General features: G+C 33.3%; 3 protein-coding genes across 6 annotated transcripts in view; all 3 read left to right on the forward strand.

The window, feature by feature from the left end:
• The window catches only part of dimm (dimmed), a 42,608-nt gene that overhangs the window by 13,209 nt on the left and 8,232 nt on the right, over positions 1 to 21,167 (forward strand). For 3 of the 4 annotated variants that reach the window (XM_066400891.1, XM_066400814.1, XM_066400958.1), the window contains exon 2: positions 18,272 to 18,454. In XM_066400891.1, coding sequence (XP_066256988.1) covers positions 18,289 to 18,454 — 166 coding nt within the window. In that variant the 5' untranslated portion in view covers positions 18,272 to 18,288. Of the gene's footprint in view, positions 1 to 13,294; positions 13,334 to 18,271; positions 18,455 to 21,167 lie in introns of those variants that run through there. The other variant, XM_066401031.1, reaches the window with a different exon arrangement.
• LOC136412844 (tigger transposable element-derived protein 4-like) lies at positions 3,151 to 5,228 on the forward strand. Its single transcript, XM_066396044.1, has 2 exons — positions 3,151 to 3,449; positions 3,587 to 5,228. Exons 1-2 carry the CDS (start codon positions 3,318 to 3,320, stop codon positions 4,724 to 4,726), a joined length of 1,272 nt encoding a protein of 423 aa, XP_066252141.1. The 5' UTR covers positions 3,151 to 3,317; the 3' UTR covers positions 4,727 to 5,228.
• Positions 9,286 to 10,520, forward strand: LOC136409077 (histone-lysine N-methyltransferase SETMAR-like). Its single transcript, XM_066390374.1, has one exon. It carries the CDS (start codon positions 9,319 to 9,321, stop codon positions 10,486 to 10,488), a length of 1,170 nt encoding a protein of 389 aa, XP_066246471.1. The 5' UTR covers positions 9,286 to 9,318; the 3' UTR covers positions 10,489 to 10,520.

Here is a 21,167-nt window from a genome sequence, read left to right on the forward strand (position 1 = left end):
GGCAGTGAAAGCTGGAATAACATCTTGCTGTAAGAAATCCAGCTATGTAGGCCCATTTAAATAGTTTCCAAGATATATTACATAGATATATACAGTGACGTGCTCATCAGTTGTGCCTGCCTAAACACTAATGTTTTTGCGGTCGCTGAGTGTGAGTTTCGCGTAACCAGTGAAGATTCTCTACGGACCAAAATCAGAAGTTCTGCTTATTTATTTCACCATTTAATACAAAAGTACACTTGTCTGAAAAAAAAACCCAGGCCAAATCTTTTGAATGCTGGTCATCATAATTTTACAAAACTGAGGACGACGACGATCCGGATTATCTTCCATTAACTCTTGTATCATTAGCATCTTGTATGAGCGCATCTTACATGATTTCATTAATCTCTGTGCAGACGAATGACTGATGTTTTCTCTTGCAAGTTGCCGAACTGAAGTAACAGGATTTTCTTGGAGAGCAAGTAAAACGTTTAATTGTTTGCCTTCATCCATTACTCTAGGTTGTCTTTATCTTAGTATCTCCCTCACATGGCCCAATTCACGATAACGTTTTTCGATTTTGCTTACGGTGTCTTACGAAATTGATGGTAAATCAGGGTGTGTTTCTTGAAACAAAGTTACAACTTCTGCTTGACTACGCGATCTATCGCCATACCGTACCATTATCATTAAAATTTCGATTTTGAGTAGTTCAGTTAAATAACTCATAGAAATGATTTTAAATACTTGAAAACACAACAGCAGGTTACAATTCCGGTCAAATTTAAAGTGAACTGACTATTGGAATGCACAAGCAGATAAGTAAACAACCTTATCAATAAAATCTTTTTTTCTTACTGTTTTGATAGAGTTCCTGCATGAAGAACAGCACGAAATGATAGTAACAATCATTATTAGTACCTTCAAAATCGCAAAATACGAAAATTATCATTTTTCACAAATGTAAATAAAATTATCAAAACTAAATTTCATTCCTTTTTTTAAGTTCTTTGTAATAAACTATCACAATAATTTCTTTACATTTGGGAAAAAAATTGGGGGTAATTTCTACTCTTAGGGTGTAAATCTCAATTCCATGCTCCAAGAAAGTGTCAAACCTAAAAAACGGGACCCGTATTTTTTGGTTCTTTAGAAAACCAACGCGAAACAAGATATCGAATTCATTCCAGTTAAATATGCCACCCTGTATAGAAAAATATGTATCCACTTCAGTATTATCTCTAGGCATTTTTCAAATCTTTTTGTTATCTCTAAGCATAAAATAGCTAAACTAAAACATTTTTTAAACTCCAAAATGGAATTTTCAGTTCGATATGATCAAGTGTGGGGTTTTGAAGTCTTATCACAGTCATGTCAGAACTAGTTTCGCAATGATGAAGCAATGTAGAAACAATGATTCCGACTTTTCGAATAACGAGATGCTGTCAAAACTCTCAAAAAACATTACCTGACCGGCAATTCTGTAACACCTTCATTACCAACCATCCTAAAATCGTTACTTGAAACTCTCCTAAACTGGTCTAGAATAATAAGAACATCATGCTGTTGAAATTCTATTTTTTCCTCGTTACGTTGTAAAAATCCGGTTCCATCAACTTTTTTGATGGCTCTCTATGATCAACTATTTGACACGTTAATTTGGTAAGTTCATCTGTCTATTACTTTACACTAGAATGTTCAAGTTACTTCAGGAATTGTATGTAACAAATATAAAACGACAGAACTTCTCTTTTGGGACCGCCATACAGGAAGAGTCTAATTGCCATAAATTGATCAACTGGATTTAAAACTTTTGATGCAATTTACGAAGTAAACTATCTCGGCACATGCTTGCCCGACATTGTGCAATAGTGGCTGTAATTTCGATCCATGTTGAACATTATAGTTGTCCTAATTTTTTTGTCCCTGAAACTTTCCATGCTTTTGTGATATTAGAAAGGGAAATTAGTAAACATACGCTAATGAAAAGATATTGACGAATGCAAATAGTCGGAGGAACTATTTGAGAAAAATCATAATACATTTTTAAAAAGTTGTAATACGTTTTTATCGTCTCAGAATTTTCTATAACCATTTGCATTTATTTTTATTACTCTTGGCTGTAGCTCGACTCTGTGCACTTAATCCTGCTACTTACATCAAAAAGTTTGGTCGAGATGCAGCAACAACGACCCGACAGATGGCGCCACCAGGATATTTGACTATAGGCGTAACATACTCGTCGTTGACATTGTCGATTTCTGTCTGCACTTAATTGACTCGAGATGAACCGAACTCAGGTCTAATAGAATCAAAACCGATCTTTGAGGTGTTCAATGAATTAAATGCAGACCTGTAAAAAGGCATAAAGTCGTAATAGGCTTAAATTTTTTCAGATTTGCCCTGTTATTATTCCATTCATTTTGATTCGTATTTCTGTAAAATTGTCTGAGAATTTTCATCTCAAAATAGTTAAATCGCGAAATTTTATCAGAACTTTTAGATTCGTTTTTGCTAGAACTTGTTAAGGTTTATTTAAACGATTTATGGCTATTTGCTTTACGATACCTAATCAATAGATCTTAAGATTGCTCGTTTTTTCAATAAGTTCTTTTACAGAACTTAATGTTTAAACTCGTCAAGACACAGACAGTAAGAGCAATGGAAAAAGTAAAATGCGGATTTTGTTTGGCAATTATTTTGTTATTATTTACATAACAATAAAATTCACTATTGACAGAGAAAAAATCGTGGTAAAGCCGAAAAATTTTATTTCTAACTAAATCTAATTAATCTAATTAAAGCGTGAAATGCTTCCCTCCTCTACATTACACTGGATGTAGCACTTTAGTTGGAGAACTTCCTCCTTCACTCAACCAACCCGTGTCCTGTCCTCCATAGACAACAATTAAAGAGCTTCTTTAAAAAAAGTATAATAAAATAAAATAAGAAAGTAAGTAAATAAAAAAAAGTATTTATATATATATACAGTAATGTTCGCTTATAACGAACCCGCTTATAACGAATTTTCGGTTATAACGAACTAATCTATGAAGTACGAACTCAAGTACATTTAAACGTATGTTATTTTTGTCATTTATAACGAACCCGCTTACAACGAACTTTCCCTTATAACGAACCTTAAATTTTTAGAAGAATAGAAAAACTTTACGGTTATAACGAACTTAACGCGGGATTTTACCGAAATCCCAAAGAAGAAAAGTAAACAATTCTCGGGGAAAGTCCAAAATCGTTTGAAGCAAATTGCTGACACAAACGACACAGTTGTTCCAGTATATTGATAGCGTTCAAAGAATTCGTTCGTTAAAAAAATCATGAGTTATATCATTAAAAAAAAAAAACGTAAAGCTTTAACTTTAAATTGTAAATATGACATTGTTAAACGGTTGCAGAGACATGCCAAACAGAGTGAAATTTGTTCAGAAATGGGATTAAGTAAATCAACGGTAAGAACAATAAAATATGCAATGTTCACAGATATTTTTTTTTGTTATTCCAGTAATTTTCCGGCTTTGTAATAAATTATGTAATTTGAAATAGTATTAATACGAATTAAAATTTGACTATACATATGTAATTTTAGGTTGCAACAATTTGGAAAAATAAAGAAACAATCCTAAAAACCTTCGAAAGTGGACAACATTCAAATGTAAAAAAAATCAAAAAGCCCAATAATTATGAAGTTGACCAAAGACTCTTAAAATGGTTTTCTCAACAAAGAAATAATAACGCAATTGTTAGCGGTGCTATATTACAATCAAAAGCTGAAGATTTTGCAAGTAAGGTGTCCGGAAACCAGGAACCGAAATTTAATAGAAGCTGGATCGAAAGGTTCAAAAGAAGGCATAATATTACGAGTGGAAGAATTGCTGGAGAATCGACTTCAGTTGATATGAACATTGTAGATGACTGGCTGCAAAACAAATGGCCAATAATTAGGTCAAACTTTAAGGATGAGGACATCTTCAATGGAGATGAAACCGGTTTATTCTTCAAGCTTACACCTGATAGAACACTAAAGTTTAAAGGGCAAACCTGTGAAGGTGGAAAGCTTTCCAAAGAAAGAATCACTATATTTGTTGTAGCGAATTTGACAGGATCCGAAAAAAGAAAGTTATTGGTAATTGGAAAATCTAAAAACCCTAGATGTTTTAAGAATATTGTACAATTGCCAGTAACTTATAAGTCCAATAAAAGGGCATGGATGAATTCAGAGATTTTTATAAATGCATTACGTGAATGGGATGAAGAATTACGCCGTAAAAAAAGAAAAATCATATTGTTAGTGGATAATTGTCCGGCTCATCCCGATGTTAAAAATTTGATGTGGATTACGTTAGTGTTTATGCCACCAAACACTAGTTCTAAATTACAACCCATGGATCAGGGTGTTATCCATAGTCTAAAGAGTCATTATCGACGACTCCTCCTCTCGGAAATGATATCTTGTATGGATAGTGGTAAGGAAAAATTTATTATTACTCTTTTGGATGCAATACGCTTTATTCATATGGCATGGCAAAAGGTGTCAAAGCAAACGATTAGAAATTGTTTTCGACATGCCGGTTTTCTCGAAAATGAGAATTTTGATTCAGATGATGACTTACCATTAGTCGAATGGCTTAAAAAAATCAATGCAAAAATAAAACCGATATTCAAGAGGATTTTCTTCAAACCAACAACGATTTTCATGAATTTGTTCATGTGGATGACAATCTTGTGAGCGTTGAGTTTTTAGACGATAATGCCATTATTACGTCTGTGTCTTCTGCATCTGACACTTATGATGATGATGAGGAAGACGAAGATGCAGCATATGAGAATAATGAAATAATATCCGTTCCTACAACCACAGAAGCACTTCGATATGTTTCTAGTATTCGTCAATTTCTTCAATCGCGAAATACTCCACAAAATGTTCTCGATGGAATAGCCCATGTGGAATTACATATAAATGAAATTCATTTCACCACAATAAAACAAACCAAAATTAGCGATTTTTTTCTTTCTAATTCCTAAAAAGTGTTGTTAAATTTAACAAATATGTATTATTTAAATTGGTTACTAGTTGAAGAATGTTACTTGTTGACTTTTTTAAAATATATATGTATGTAAATAAAGTGAGTTATGTATTAATTAAAAAAACAATCATAACACCATTTATTGCTTATAGCGAACTTCGGTTATAACGAACTATTTACTACGGTCCCTTGGGGTTCGTTATAAGCGAACATTAGTGTATATATATATATATATATATATATATATATATATATATGTATATAATATATAAAGTATATATGTATATATAAAAGTATGTTTAATGCGCGCAGTTAATTTAGTTGACAAAAATTGCTTCAGTGCTCTTCAATAATAATAATGATTATATCCCTCGAATTTTATTAACGGTTAGATATGCTGAATTAATGGTTTGAAATGCTGATCTGCAATTTACCTCAGTAGGTATTTATTGTTTGTCAATTTATTACTTAACTTGGCTAGTAGTAGCATTCGAATGCGCATTGGCATGTTGCATTTCAATTTTTCTGAAAGTCCGATCGACATGATTTGCTGAAATTCTTAAAGCATCGAGTTGTATGAAATATTTTACCTCGCCCTACAAAAAAATATTGTGCGCGGAAAAATTACCTTAATTTGGCGAAAAGTGCATAGAAAAGCTTTTCTCGTTTCCGAGCAGTCAGGCAGCTATTATCGTTTCCTGCTCTCTTCGAATTTACGCCATTCTACAGCCAACAAAATCTTCACACTTTCTTGAAGTTTTTGTCAAAATATGGTGCATACCTGTTTAAGCTGAAGGCCTTGTAACACCCGTTACATAAAATATCTGATATACAATAGCACTCTCGCAACATACTTTTACACTTTCGCACTCCTTATGAGTAATCCGCCTGTCATGAGTAATCCTGTTATATCAAGAAAGAGCAACTTTATTGCAGAAGTCTGTCCATGAGACGTCATGTTCGCATTAATTTTTCAAGCAGCTTTCCATTTTTCTGTTATTTTTTTTTCGGCTGTACAACATTTGCGTATAGCTTATTATTATGCTGTTAGTGTCGCATCTGCGATACATCCTTTGAATGCGAAGCACAGGAAAATCTTAAAAACACGACGCAAGATGCTGTTGAAAAGTTAAGGAAGTAGGTCTAATACTGTCAAACCTTGAAAACAGTAAACTACAGTTAAGTGGTAATTTTTAAAATAATTATATTAAAGCTTAAATTTATGTACCCGAATATGGAACTAAATATGAAAGAATTGTCTATTTATGGAAAACGGTATCGAGGTATAAAATGCACTTCAGAAACTGCTTCGCCTGCATTTTTACAACCTCAAATCGAAACGTTTTCTGTGCATTTTTATTGCTTCAAAACAAGGCACAAACGTGATAATCAACACCTGTTCCATTAGAATTTTAATCTAATTATTGTCCCAATTCCTAATTTGAGTACTGATATGAGATTAAAGCAAGAATTTCTTGGTCATAAATTAATTTAATTAATTACTTATTTAGATTTTAATTTAATGATTACTTTAAACCTTTTTGTTTCTTAAAGAATAAAAGAGATAAACTACAATTTTTTTACAAGCAAATTTTTTTAAGTTTAAAATGGAATTTTCAGGTCGGTATCATCAGGTGTGGGATCTTGCAATCTGGTGAATCTTCTGGTAAATCTCTGAAAATCTTCATAATAAAACAATGAAGATTTTTATAACACCCAAACAATGATTCCTACTTTTAACCAAACAGTGGTATTGTCAACAATTTTGAAAAACCCTAGATATTTTGACATCAAATTACACGAAAGGTCCAGAGGCCTCAAATCGGGATATTTAGCCGGTCATTTTATAACATATTGCCTATCAACCGTCACGAAATTTTTAATTGAGGTTCTCTTTAACTGGTACAGTCGAAGGCATAGAATGAGGTATAAAATGTAGTCTAGAAATCCTTTTGACTATACTTTTACAACCCCAAAGTAAAATATTTTCTTAGCATTTTTATTATTTAAAAAACAAAATGCAAACATATCGAAATTGACATTTTTCATTGTTTCATTAAGATTCGAGATATCTTTGAAGCAAAAATAATAGCAAAAATGAGGACTATGTAAACTATGTTGATGACGAAAACCCTTCGAAGTACCTATACGAAATAAGAGGAGATGCCTAATCAATGAGTGACGTATAAATTTGAAGTAGTTTATTTTTTGGATCAATAAATAATAAATACTAATATGCTCTTGTAATTTATTTACCGTTTGATAGATAAAAGAAATAAATGAAATATTATACATTCTGCTTGGTAGAGTGGTAAATACAATCTGTCACGAAAATCAAAATATTTTCTTTATCATATGCGTAGGACTACATCCAAAAACATCTAAAAATTGTATTAATAATTTTTGAAAGTAATAAAATTGTATACTAATTCATGTTTTTAATTGTTTCAGGTTAGTATATTAGAGAGTATTTCCATCGTTTGCCTGGGACCAGAGTTTTGACCGTATGAGAAAATTACTACAAAGGTATTATTAATTATTTGTAAGTTATACCTACGTCTGCCTTTAATTATCCCTACGAATTTCCTCCTTTCCTATATGAATTTTAATGATTCTGCACTTTTGCACATTTTTTTTAATGTCTTAGGTTTATTTTTAGCATCAACTTCTAAAACTCCGGATATTGTGAAATGGCATGATCCATAAAATCTAATAGGCCCAATATAAATATCAAATCGTCTTGACTGTTTGTCCAACTTAGTATTTACCCTGTCAAGTCACCCTTGCATGTAAAATGTAGTAAATATTAACTTATTCAAATAAATGTCAACCGCCGACGCCATTCAGTCCCAACAAAAAACAATCCGAAAATCAATAAACCCTTATTCCGATTTACCCCAAATCAAAACAGATCGGGCGAAAGTGACAGGACAGTTTTTCATTCCTTTGAAATTGAGGTACTTAATTACCTAAATCATTTTCTTTTGTCTTGTTTATAAAAACAGCAGTGTGGCAATAATGTATAGAATATTTTATGTCTAAGAGTTTAAACGTGCAGGAATTCCTGGCATTCTTTAACTTCCAGATACAGAACGTAATTGACGCGTCAAGGGTAATATTCTTGAAACTGACAATGGAATGTTCATCGTATATATAACGCATACTGGTTAAAATTCGAAATAGCAGGATTGGTTTCACAAATCTGATTGTATCTGGTTAATATCCTTCAAGGCGAATATTCTACTTCCTAAAAGATACTTTCTTGAGTTAATAGAACACAACTTTTCCGGGAAAAAACGTCAAAATGACAAATCCTTAAACCTTTCCGCTGAATAATGTCAAAATGACAAATCCTGGAACGTTTTCGCCGAATAACGTCAAAATGACACATCCTAGAACGTTTCCGTTGAATAACGTCAAAATGACGTGACGCAATAGTCTTAGGGTCTAGAATGCTTCCGGAGACTAACATCAAAATGACATATGTTTACTAAGGTTGTACATGCAGGGCCTCTATATTGATAAACCATTTTGATGTCATTCTCTGGGGAACGTTCTTTTCGCCAGATTTCAACCAAACAAGTTAATTTCTCCATGTTCAAGGAAGTATTTGGAGAGAATCTGAGTCTCCAAATCATAAATCGGATCATAAGATCTGAATCTCCAAATTGACAAAAAATTGAGCAGGATTTTGAAAAACCAGCCACCTGGAGTTTGAAAGTAATGAAAAGGCAGTTTCAAGTTCTACTTCACTTCAAGAGAATAAGGTGAAGAACTTCTGGTCACTTTGCCAGCAAGATCTAGATTCCATAAAAATGAATAAATTGACCAATGTTCCGTTATAATATCATTGCTTTTATGGGGCAAAGTTACCAGGACATTGAAAAACTGAGCCTTAGGGCCAATCTTCTACATTGGTCTAGTGACCCTTACTAAACATTTAAAGCCACCAATGGTTTCGTATATCAGTAAGCCAAAGTTGTGATTATACTCGCAAGTCTCATATTTACGAGCATCACTTTAATGACTGATATTTCCATAAATTTCAACTCTTTCGACTGATCAAACCAGCTTTTCCAAGTATTGCAAACCTCTTAGGGCTAATAGATCAAAATATCGGCAATTTTATCTGGAAGATAAACATCATGAAACAAAGCAACTGGTCAATCATGTGGCTTTATTTCATCATTTATATTGAAATTAATCTTTATGCAAAGTTACCGGGATATTGATTTTTCGGCCTTTAGTTAGGTTTATATTAGGTCGTGTAGTATGAAATGAGTAGATTCTCGAAATGCCACATTCAACTGCGAATAACTTCACTCTAAATCTATATTTGGACTTGACTTTTTTATGTGGAAAAGGCACATTCTTCCTCTTTCGATCAGAGTTTAAAGTGTTAAAAATTATTGAAAACTTTCATTTTTATAAAAATTTTTGTGCAGCCATGCAAAATAGTGAAATTCGTGTGTTAATGAAATATGAGTTCCACCGTGGAACCACAACAGCTCAGACGGCTCGCAATATTAATGATGTGTTTGGTACTGAAGTCACTTCACAGCAAACAGTATCTCGTTGGTTCATGAAATTTCGTTCTGGCAATTTTGACCTAACAAATGAACCACGTGGACGACCTGAAACTCAAGTGGATAACGATTATCTGAAAGCCGTGGTGGAAGCGAATCCACGTCAAAGTGCAAGCGAATTATCGTTAATATTCAGTGTAACCAAAAAAACAATATTGACTCATTTGGCTGAAATTGGTAAGGTGAAAAAGCTGGACAAGTGGGTACCGCATGAGTTGAGCGACATACAGAAAGAACGACGTCTCGAAGCTTGTGTTTCTTTGTTGTGCCGGTATAATAACGATCCATTTTTGAATCGGATTGTTACTTGTGATGAGAAATGGATCCTATATGACAATACCAGACGTTCATCGCAGTGGTTGGATCAAGATGAACCACCAAAACATTGTGCGAAAAAACATCTTCATCAAAAGAAGCTCATGGTGTCCGTTTGGTGGTCCAACGCAGGTGTCATCCATCACAGCTTCATGAAACCTGGTGAATCGATTACGGCTGATGTCTACTGCCGACAACTGACCGAAATGATGAGGCAACTGACGGTTAAGCAGCCAAGATTAGTCAATCGAAGCGCACCGCTATTGTTGCACGACAACGCTCGGCCACACACCGCACAAGTCACCTTGGCCAAGCTACAGGAGTTCGAATTGGAAACTCTTCGTCATCCACCGTATTCACCCGACTTAGCACCCACTGATTACCACTTCTTTCATTTGGATAATTTCTTGGTAGGGAAAACATTCAACTCCGACGAGGCTGTCAAAGCTGCCTTCCAAGAGTTTATCGACTCCCGGCCTGCAGGCTTTTACAGCAGGGGAATCAATGAACTTCCCGTTAAATGGCAGAAGTGTATTGATAATAGTGGTGCATATTTCGATTGACAATAAAAACATTTCATATGAAAAAAAAATGACTAAAGTTTCAATTCAATTCTACTCATTTCATACTACACGATCTAATAAAATATAGAATTATCCTATCTTAAGTATCTGAGGTTGAAAATCAATTCTCGTGAGTTAAAGATTCTCACTTGCGTATTACGTGCCCACTAAAGGGCCTGCCATTCAAAAAAATAAAATAATACACATATGTTCGTGTTCTTTTTTTTTCTAAAAATAACCAAGTTTAAATTTCATCAAAAAATGTATAAAGATCCATTCGATGACAATATTCCCCCCCATAACTTCAAATAAATGTGTTAAATCTTATCAACACACTACTAGTTTCATTTGGAGGCTTTACTTTACTAAAAAAAATCGCCCTGTAAGGTTAATGTGTGATTGTATGTATTAAATGTAGTTTTGTAAATTGTTTTTTACTAGTTTAAAGGCAATTAAAAGCAGCTTAATGAATGAATATCCGCTTTTGAAACTAATTAGATTAAAAACAAACTCTGTGGAGCACATACATATTTAAATTTTCATGAAATTCAGTAACAAAATTTATTGCTTCTCATAGTTATATCAAGTGATATGCCTTTAAGACCAAGAAATCCTTTACTTAACTTTTTCATATCCCTAATGGTCCATCAACCCTTGATACCATTTTTCTTTATATCCCTCTCGACGATCCGGAAACAGCATCCTTCGCCATATCGACGTTTGAGGAAATTCGCGAAGATTATTTGCCCCATAATACTGCAATTTTTCTAAATAAGGCTGTTTTTGTTTTCACTAGTTCATATACCAAATAAAGAGATAATGGTCGTCAGGAAACTGTTCCACTGATAACGAAAAAATTACTGGATGCAATAAAAAAATAAAATAAAATAAACTTGATGTAATGGGAGAAAAGTGACAACGCTGCTCTAAATCGGCCTAAAACTTTTTTTTTGGCCACAAAAAAAGTTAAAAAGAGACACAATTTCAGTTTGAATATTTTCTGAATTCATCTGAAAACGTATTTGTATTAACTTTCAAATTGTACATCTTAATTTAACACAACTCATAAGAATCTCTTAAAATAATCGAGATCCCGCTGGTTACATTCCCCCTTTTATATTCAGATGTTTGCTTCCAGACATTCTAAGTGATTCGCCACATCAATATTCTGAAGTATTGAGCAAACTTTTCAGGAACTAATATCAAAGTTTCAATCCTCAATGAATAGAGTAAACTATCCGCCCATAGAATATCTGTCTATACTCAGCGCCAGTTTTTCGATTTATTCCTTTCGTTGTGATGATCACGCATAAATGAAGAAAAATAAAATATTTTGCTTATATGATAAAGGAGAACGTATGAAATATCAAATTAACGTAAAATTGTGTAAGAAAATAATTAAACTTTTAGCTGCAATGCCAAGCTCCATCAAAATTAGTTAATTATAGTAATTAATGCGCGGGAATCGTTGCTTTGCCGGGAAACCTTAATTATAATTGAATTACTGCTAACTTCAGTAACATATTAATTCGTAATATCACCAAACGGTTTCATGATACCCGTGAAGTCGATTGTGATACACGCTCTTACGTAAGAGGCAATAAGTGTAGGCATAACGGTAAGCATGTAATCTTGGAAACTGGAAGAGATGCAGAGAAAATTAGTGAGTCAAAGATTTAGATAATTTAATAATAAACTCATATCCGCTTTAAAAATCGCTTAACCTTTAACCGTTTTCTTAAAAATAAAAAATGGGAAAACTCGAGCACTAAATTTTAAACTTTGCCTATTTCTAGTTTCTAAATTCTAGTTCTATTCAATCTATTCTTAGTTCCGGTGCTTGTCATTTTTTCTTTCCTCTTAAACTTAGCGCTTGTCTGGTCTCCACATTTGACGCCGATGCAAGTCTTTTACTTTCCTTTTTTCAGTGCTTTATCGAGCAGCATTTTAGTCTTCTTCTACTTCGGAGCGCTTCAGACCCTTAATCCCTCTTCAATTTGCGCGATCGAGTTATTTTCGTAATTTTTCTGTCCATTTCGTTTCAGTGCTTGTCGGATTCTGATCGCTTGAGTTCTCCCTCAATTTAAAACCCCTTAACGAATTTGGTCTCTTTTGCAACGATATATTAGTACAGATATATTTGAGATAAAAACTATTCCTTTCAGGGACCAAATGCCCATTAGTCTAGCACACTTGTCAATTCATCTCGATTAACAAGATTGCTCAAAATTGATTTTAGTTAAATAAATAAATTGTGCTATGGAACTTGAACAAAGTGGTTCTCTGTTCAAATCACTTTCCCTGAAATTTGATTACTTTTAGGAATTTTCTCTGTTGATATTAGAAATTATTTGTCCTCTGTAATTTAAAGAGTCATTGAGGTATGTTAGTAATTGGTGCATACTTTTGCATGTTTCTGTTTTTGAAATAAAATACCCAAACTTTGATGCCTTGCATGATACTTAAACCAAATCATAAGTGATTTCCTAAATAAAAAATATTAGGGAGTTTTTTGCATAGAGTGCATTTCCATGTAAAACGGTAAAAGATAAATCAATTCTTTAAGAGTTTCTTAAAAAATTCTCTAGAACTTGTCCCTAACCACCACTGTATCTCTTACAGTTTCTAAGATAATCCATCCATCATCAATTTGGGACACACTATATAACTTTCTGAACACAGCAACACTTGATCAAATAATACGTTTTCCCATAAAACGAAAGGTACTTATGCAGTTTTAGATAACAAAAATAAAAGTCAAAAAGCAATATTTATGCGTAATTACACGGTCCATATATTGCAATATTTATAACGTTAGTATGGTGGAGTGTGTGCTATGGATAAGGTAACACGCTGCTGATCGCTTTTAAACCTTTTAAATTCATTGAAACTTTCATTTGTAATATTGATTCAAACTTAATGCAATAGCACATTAATAATTTAATTTCCATTACATTTTCATGAGATGGATGATTTAATGTTAGTAATTGTAAAATAAATATAAATAGTAATGATAATAAATATTAGGTAATTCATTGGCGTGATTTATATAAGTTATGTTGAGTGTAGGTTTAATTTTCGGTAGTTTTTAGCATTGAAACAAACGGTTTGGTAATGAGATTTAATGACAAAATTAATGATACAAGGTGTCTGGTCGCAAAGAATACCGAATCAGTTCTGCCCCTTTTAGAGATCCGATTCATAATCGGAAAAAATAATATAAAGCATAAAATCGATACGCCGAATATCTTATTCAGCGTTTAGTAAAATGTGAACGTTAGCATAACATATATGTCTTCCACGCCACTGTATTCTAAAATCTATAACATTTCCTGAATGAATTTAAAGATAAACATGACTGAATGATATTTTTAATATGCGGGGTGTCTAGAAAGTGGAATTTGCTATACTTTTATTATACGGAGCGTCCCGACAGTGAAGTTTGCTATATCCATAAACTATACACCAAAAGTGCTTTGTTACTGAGAACCGAATCAAATCAACAGAAAATCTCTCGTATATTCCCTAGTATTTTCTCACACATTAGAAAACGCATACGAAAAAATTCAAGAGATCAAGAAATGTCTGCAGGCCCATCGCGTTCATAGAGTAAAGCGAACAGTTTTCAAGGTTTTAGAGGTAAAGGGGCGGGCCTGACCCTTGATAAAATACCACCATATATAACTCAATAAAGATTTGTAAAATCTACTTCTCTAGCGTCTAAAGTTAAGTGTAAGAAAAATCTAAGGTATGCAGAAAAACCAAATGTGAAGATCTAACAGCCTGTGTTTCGGTAAAACTCGGATTCGAAGTCAGAAACCAGAGTGTTCGTCTCTGTTCATCATCACTCATTGTGTTTCCTTATATTGGAGCTGTCTGTATGTGGAATTATCTACTTTCTGGTATGTACGCCTATTAAACCAATTCTTAATTTCAATTGATTCTTAAGAGGTAAAGAAAAACAGTCCGAGGCTAATACTCCCACAGACATTGAACTACTTAAATTCTTTTCTGAGATATCTTTCATTATAATCGATAGAATGGCCGCAAAGGGGGTTTGCTTGAAAATTTTCCGTTTGTAATTTTTACTTTCTTCATATTCAGTTCTGTCCTATCGTTTCGAACATTTTTATAACATTTTTCTAATATTATTATAATTTATTTCTAACATCTTTCTAACATATTTCTAACATTTTTGTAATGTTTTTCTAACATTTTTCTCACCTTTCTCTAACTTTTCCTCACCTTTTTTCTATAACAATTTTGACTGTTCTGAAAGAGAAATCAAAGTCAAACATAATTTCAATTTCTTTTATGCAAATTTAGTTAAATAAACGACACTGGTGACTGAAATTTATTACCTCCCTCTGCTATATTAATTTATGGACAGGACCAATCAATACCATAATATTGAAAAAAACTCAATCGAGTTCCTATAAACGACGATTCTTTTACCGGACAAATACAAATATCTTACCAAAGCGACTCTTTGAAATCGCTGAAATAATATTTATATTTTCCCAGAAGTACTTTTAACGGAAACCTTACCTTTTATATCAAAAAGCCTCTCAAATTCCATGTTTGTATTGCCTGTCTTTCCGTACAGAAATGAGAAACTTGCCGCGACCTGAGAGATTTTACCGAAGGAGTATTATTCGAACGTATCAACAGGGAAAGTAAATGGAATCCAAATCCATCATTTTTTACAATAGCAATATAATTGTTAACAATCTTGTTTGCCCCGTTTACAACAAACGCATCTAATTAATTTTTATATAGAGAAACGAGCTCGCGAAATGTTAAGAAATCCCCATTTCTGCTGCACGTAAAAGAGTTTTTGTGAAAGCGATTATGTATTAATTCCTTGTGTCGCATGACTGTTACAGAATATATCTTTCACTTGGAAAGTAATAGTTTAAGTTTAAATGCGAAAAGTGACCTCCGGGCGGACTTAATGAATAGCTTGCCTTCCATCCAATTGAAAACATGAGAGAGGCAGGTATATGTAATTTAGATCCGGTATCCGGTTGCAATTTGCAATCCTGGTCGAACTCAACCGTAATTTTAAACATATAATTTGCAGTTTTTATTTGGTGGTTTAAGTACCTGCGTAATAAAGAAAAACTTTTTTCCTTTCAATTAAGTGCAGGTTTCCACGCGATTGAGATCGAACTGTATCCGGATTTGGCATTTTAAGTGGAAAGCGCTCCCTCAAGGCGTATTGAATTTCAACTGAAATCGGTTTAACATCGGATTGAAATCTGAAATGAAAAACGTTAAATGATATTTTCATTTTAATTGTGTTTACTTTTTAAACCTTGAGATAGTTCTGTTGAGCCTCTGAGATTTGCTGTAGAGGCTCAGCTAAAACACTGAACACAATAGAAAGTGTGTCTATGGCCCGATTGAATCCGAGAAGGATATTGAGTTTATGGGAATTCTCGATCAATGCTTGTATGAGTAACTCTTTAAAGGGTTCTTTCTGATTAGTTTAAGTGCCTATAAATAACACATAATTAAAAAATTGCTTGTGGGAGGTGAAAGCATTATCATCTTGCTTTTGCCGGTGGAAAAGTCATTCACTCCTTTGCCGAAAAAGGGGGGTTTAAGTGAAGACGTCTCTCTTAACGGGTTTTACAACACGAAGGCGGGAAAAATTTAAATTTATTCCAGCCGATAAATTAAAACCAAATTTTTTCTGTAAATTAATAAAATATTTATGAGCTTTACTCCAGACACACGCTTTGACTTAGTAATGAGGTGAAAATTACTTTTCAGAAAAAACAACAAAGTTAAATTTAAAATGTGTTAATACCAGTTAATGATATACTTCAGCAAGCTTGTTAAATTTTTCCCAATAAAGCTTTTCTAAATGAGGTTCAGCATCACCGTCCAGGGATTTTTAATGATAAAAATGCATCATTTCTTAAAATGAGCTTGTTGTAAAAACTGGGTATCGCCTGATTTCCAGGCAATCCAGAATGAATTTACAGGAAATATTTATCCATTCTCTGGCCAATTTATTAACTTTGCACGCTAAAAGTCTTTTAATAAGCATCACCAGACGGCAGTCGAATTTGAAAAATGCATCACGTTCTTTGTTATTTCACACCTACTGCTTCACGCCATTTCCAGCATAAAAATTAAAATTTAAAAACTTTACTGTATCTCGCTAGCTGTAGAGTACAAATCACAGGGGAATATTGTCCTGAAATTTTACATGTTTCGGTGATTCGGTTTAATTACGATTTTCCTTTCCCCTTATTTTTTGAACAGCTTTACCATGTCAAAGCGTTTATAATTCTGGTTTTAACTATGCATAATATTAAAGTGTTCGTTATGAATAGTGCACCCGCTGTTAACGATCCCGACTCATTCTGTGATGTTTCTGAGTAGCAATGATTTATAAGTTAATGTTACTGAGTAATTGCTACTTAACAATGAATTACAAGTGTTACCGAAACATTCTTCACTTTTCAGTAACCATATGGCAAAATTCCTTAAAAAATACTCCTTTTTTTTAGTTTCGAATCAATTCGGAATTTGATACGCAGAATGCTCTCATGAAGTGTCGCAAGAGTAGGAAAATATAAAAGGACCTGATTTTTCTGATTTATTACCCTTGCTCCGGTGGCATATTGGGCCGTGAACATCAATCATAGATCCATCATAGATATCCTAAAAACTATAGATATCAAAAAAATTTGGTTTGAAATGATTAATTGTTAATTCCGTTAAGTCGGAAATGAAAATAAATATGATCTATGTTTATAAGAGCAAAGACTTAAAATGCCTCTTTCCACGAACGTGCGATAAAGTGGCATTAATCGCACGCATTTGCGAACTGAAACCAACGTTCTATTGTACGCAAATCAAAGCATAAAAAGATTGTGGGTATTTAACCTATGTACGATAAAACTTTGCACCACACATGTAAAAATTTTACTGCACGCTAATATTTAATTAAACTTGGGACACCTAACAACATAAAAAAATGTAGATATTTAACATGTGTGCTGTAAAACTTTGCACCATACATGTAAAAATTTTACTGTACCTAATGTTTAATTAAAGTTGGAACACCCTGTATGTATGACAACAGACTATGCATTGAGTTCTCGTAGTCTCAAAATAGGTAAAACTCATTATGAACATAAGTATTTGTGTGATTGATACGAATCGATTAATTAGGGTTAAATCAGGTTAGTGAATGTATGGTTAGTTCGGGCTCGGAGTAAGTAAGTACCTACATTAAGGCCGTGGCCGTAATAACTGTGATATAAATTTACGTTAGTTTGCATTAAGTGCTTTATTGCCTATTACTTGATATTTCATTCCCTTCTCCTTTCATTCTGATTAATTACTGCTGCTGTGACAACCCTAAAATACAGGCTTCCAGTGTCCATTTCAAGGTTTTCCTAAGCAAACGATTAAACGAATTTCCCAAAATGGTAGCAAAAATTTAAATACAAAAACTCCGAATTAATTACACCCGATTAGAACAAGCTACAAACATCCTACTTAAAACAATGTTTGTTCAAAGATACGATATCAAGAAAATGAAAGATTGAATCTTCTGCAAGTATTTGTAAATATTTTGTGTCTCGATTTATTTTCATATATTTTTAAAGATTTATCGGTGTCGTTAGTGGACTTAGCGGATAAGTTACGTGTCAAGTCCATGAACTTGGACTAATTTTACACATTTTATTAATGTGCATTGGATTTATTCACTCCCAATCAGTTAGTAATTTAAATTTTGAGCGTTGGTGTATTGTTTCAGAAATAGCCAGATAGATAATGCGCTCGTTGGAAATGACGGCACCTTGGCACGACGAAGAAGAAGAAGACGTTGAAGTGGAAGTAGAAATGGAACTTAAACACAACAATTTAAATGGAAGAGCAGATGATCTCACAGAATCGAGTAGCGACGAAACGACGGGGAAAAAGAGGCGAAAGCACGGAGGTAATTATTTTGTCAATTTCATATGTAGTAGAATTTTCAATGAGCTCTCCCTGGAGCTAACAAAAATTTCTTACCAATAAAAGTCATAAGGACTAATGCCCAGTAAATTGGATTGCAAATCGGATTACGATAGAAACAAGGGCCATAATTGAATCACTTGTCTATCAGTAAGCAGAATTACATGGAACGCTGGGCTTTTATTGAGAAAGAAGTTTGAAGAATTCGATTATCGAGCAATATTTAAATTGGAATTCCCGCCTCAACTAATGCAAATAGAAAGCTTTGGTTCCCCAGGTGTGGATTAGAGCGGATCTAAATTAAAACCTCTTATTTGGTCGCACTATTTGAAGAGTGTTACTTACCTAAAACTCGATTAAAGCTGTTTGAACTGGGTCGCAAAGAAGTTACTAATTAACACATCTTTTAATTAATTATTTTTATTGCAAGATTTATCGACTCTATGCAAAACAAACCGTGCCCAATCCCGATCTCGTTTTGAGGATTTTAGCAAATCGGATGTAATACGTTACAGTGCACATCCTAAATGCTAATATTAGTTCTGCATGGACATCAGAGTTGTTTGCTTATTTACCACAAACATTCAAGTCACGTTTTCACAATTTCGAATATTGAAAATTTATGCCCGAAATTTCTAAACTGCTTTTTGAATAATTGGGACCAATTAAACATTCAGTAGTGTTTATTCGTTCAAATTAAGTACAATTTTATGTTTTGGTTGGTTTGACGGCACACAATCCAAAAATAACCAATTATGCAACAGGAAGTATTTAAAATAGGAGATTTAGTACCTTTTTTGGGAAATTCTGTATATGTGCAATATTCCTTAGTTCCAGCCCAGTGCTCAAATTGGCGAGGTCTCAATGCACTCAACCAATATTTATATAATATGTTTAATTTACTTATTTACTTTTTTTTGAACTGATTCGGCATGTTTGGCAGCTTCAGGTGGAATCGCGACAGGCAAATTATATCGCGAACAGAGAATATTTGCCTACAGCGATCCATTCACTTTAGTGGGTATTTGCAGAATGTCGAACATTTGCTATTCGAGGGTCCCCGAATCCCGCATATCCGGAGCAGGCTTGTGATTGACTGAAAGAAAAGAGTATGGTAGAGGGTTGCTTTTTTTATAACATTCCTTATTCCTTTTTGTCAAATTTATAGTGATAATCGATCCAGAGTTAAAATATCATGAGTATCACTTCCGACCACATTATCCGAGATGTACATATGTACGTAAAAAATATCCCTCCTCCCACCCAGATTCGATATTAAGATCAAACGAAAGCGATCACAAGTAAACTAATAGAAAGGTGGAGACGTTGTATACAGATGATCATTAAAAACCTCGCAATAGGAGTGGAGCCGTAAACGAAAGGCGTTGATTAAACCCACTACTATTGCAATGAAACTTCTGACATTGACCATAGATAAAGATAAATTTTTCCAAGACATGCCTCTAAAAATTCAAAATCTATTTGAATTTTTTTAATGATCATCATTTAAAAACCTTTTCCCATACAAGTAGCAGTGGGAATGATGCAGATTTTGACGTCACCAAATTGTCAAGAGCTGCTTCCTGGTGACATGTTTGCTTAAGTCTCATAATTTAAATCGATGAGATCTTTTCATTTATACATATAAAAAATAGACAGGGTGATCCATTAAGGCAAACAAAGGTGGTGTTATTTTGACAAATTTGCGATGCTTCACGATTGATCTAATGCGAGAAAGGAGATAAATTGCCGTGCCTATTTTACTTTCTATTAAATTATACCTCATAACCCGCTAAAACTTTATCTTAGCTTTTAGTAAATTCCCATGTAATTGAAATCAAAAACCACTCCATTACCATATTAACCATTTAAAACGTAACTAATTCGCATCCGGTTATAAACAAATATTGATGCACCTGAAATCCTCAGCTAAAACGAATTTCTAAAATTAGATTGGAATTAATTTAAATAATCAAATATAAACTGGAACATATTTACATCACATGAATTTCAATCCATGGGGAAAACGGCCTAATAATGAATATTAATGCTGTAAAACCTGTAAAGCCCAGTTTCGGTAAACAAAAGTATTCTAATGATTCCGCTACTATGAATTTCTTTAATGCGACTATAGCACATTACATGTTACGTGTAATCATTATGTAATTAGTAGTTCTATTAATTTTGCCGAGTTAATTAAAGTGTGAATTGGAACACTGGAAAGTTGTATAATTGAATTTAGATGTGAAGTTAATACTGGGAGATTCAGCAATTATACGTGCGAGCAGACGTTCCTTGTTTAGTTGATCATCTAACTCTATGGAAAATTGGAAAGGACATTTTTTCGTCAACTGTCTGTACTTGTGATTCTCCCGACATTTAGATAAGATACAGATTAGATGCGATGAGCTACAAAGAAATTAAATTTAAAGAAAATACCTGCAGTTTTTAATGTTTTTTTGAAACAATTAATTTATTAATGGAAACTTCCATACAACATTTTCCAAGTTTTATAGCTTTAATTCGAGTGTAATAGAAACAATATTTAATTCTAGATTAACATTATAATTTATTTTGCTTTAATTAATTATAATGTAAATTCAGAAAACATATCACTGGGATTAAGAAATTATGAAGTGAAAAGATATTTAAATGCATAAATTTGAGTTTAGGTATATCGCTGCTACCAGACAGAT

The sequence above is a fragment of the Euwallacea similis genome, chromosome 1 (genome assembly GCF_039881205.1).
Source record: "Euwallacea similis isolate ESF13 chromosome 1, ESF131.1, whole genome shotgun sequence".
NCBI classification, from domain to species: domain Eukaryota; kingdom Metazoa; phylum Arthropoda; class Insecta; order Coleoptera; family Curculionidae; genus Euwallacea; species Euwallacea similis.

Coding starts and splice junctions, on each gene's coding strand:
- LOC136412844 (XM_066396044.1), top strand. CDS start 3,318: ATGAGTTATATCATTAAAAAAAAAAAACGTAAAGCTTTAACTTTAAAT. Junction 3,450..3,586: donor TGGGATTAAGTAAATCAACG/GTAAGAACAATA, acceptor ATGTAATTTTAG/GTTGCAACAATTTGGAAAAA.
- LOC136409077 (XM_066390374.1), top strand. CDS start 9,319: ATGCCACATTCAACTGCGAATAACTTCACTCTAAATCTATATTTGGAC.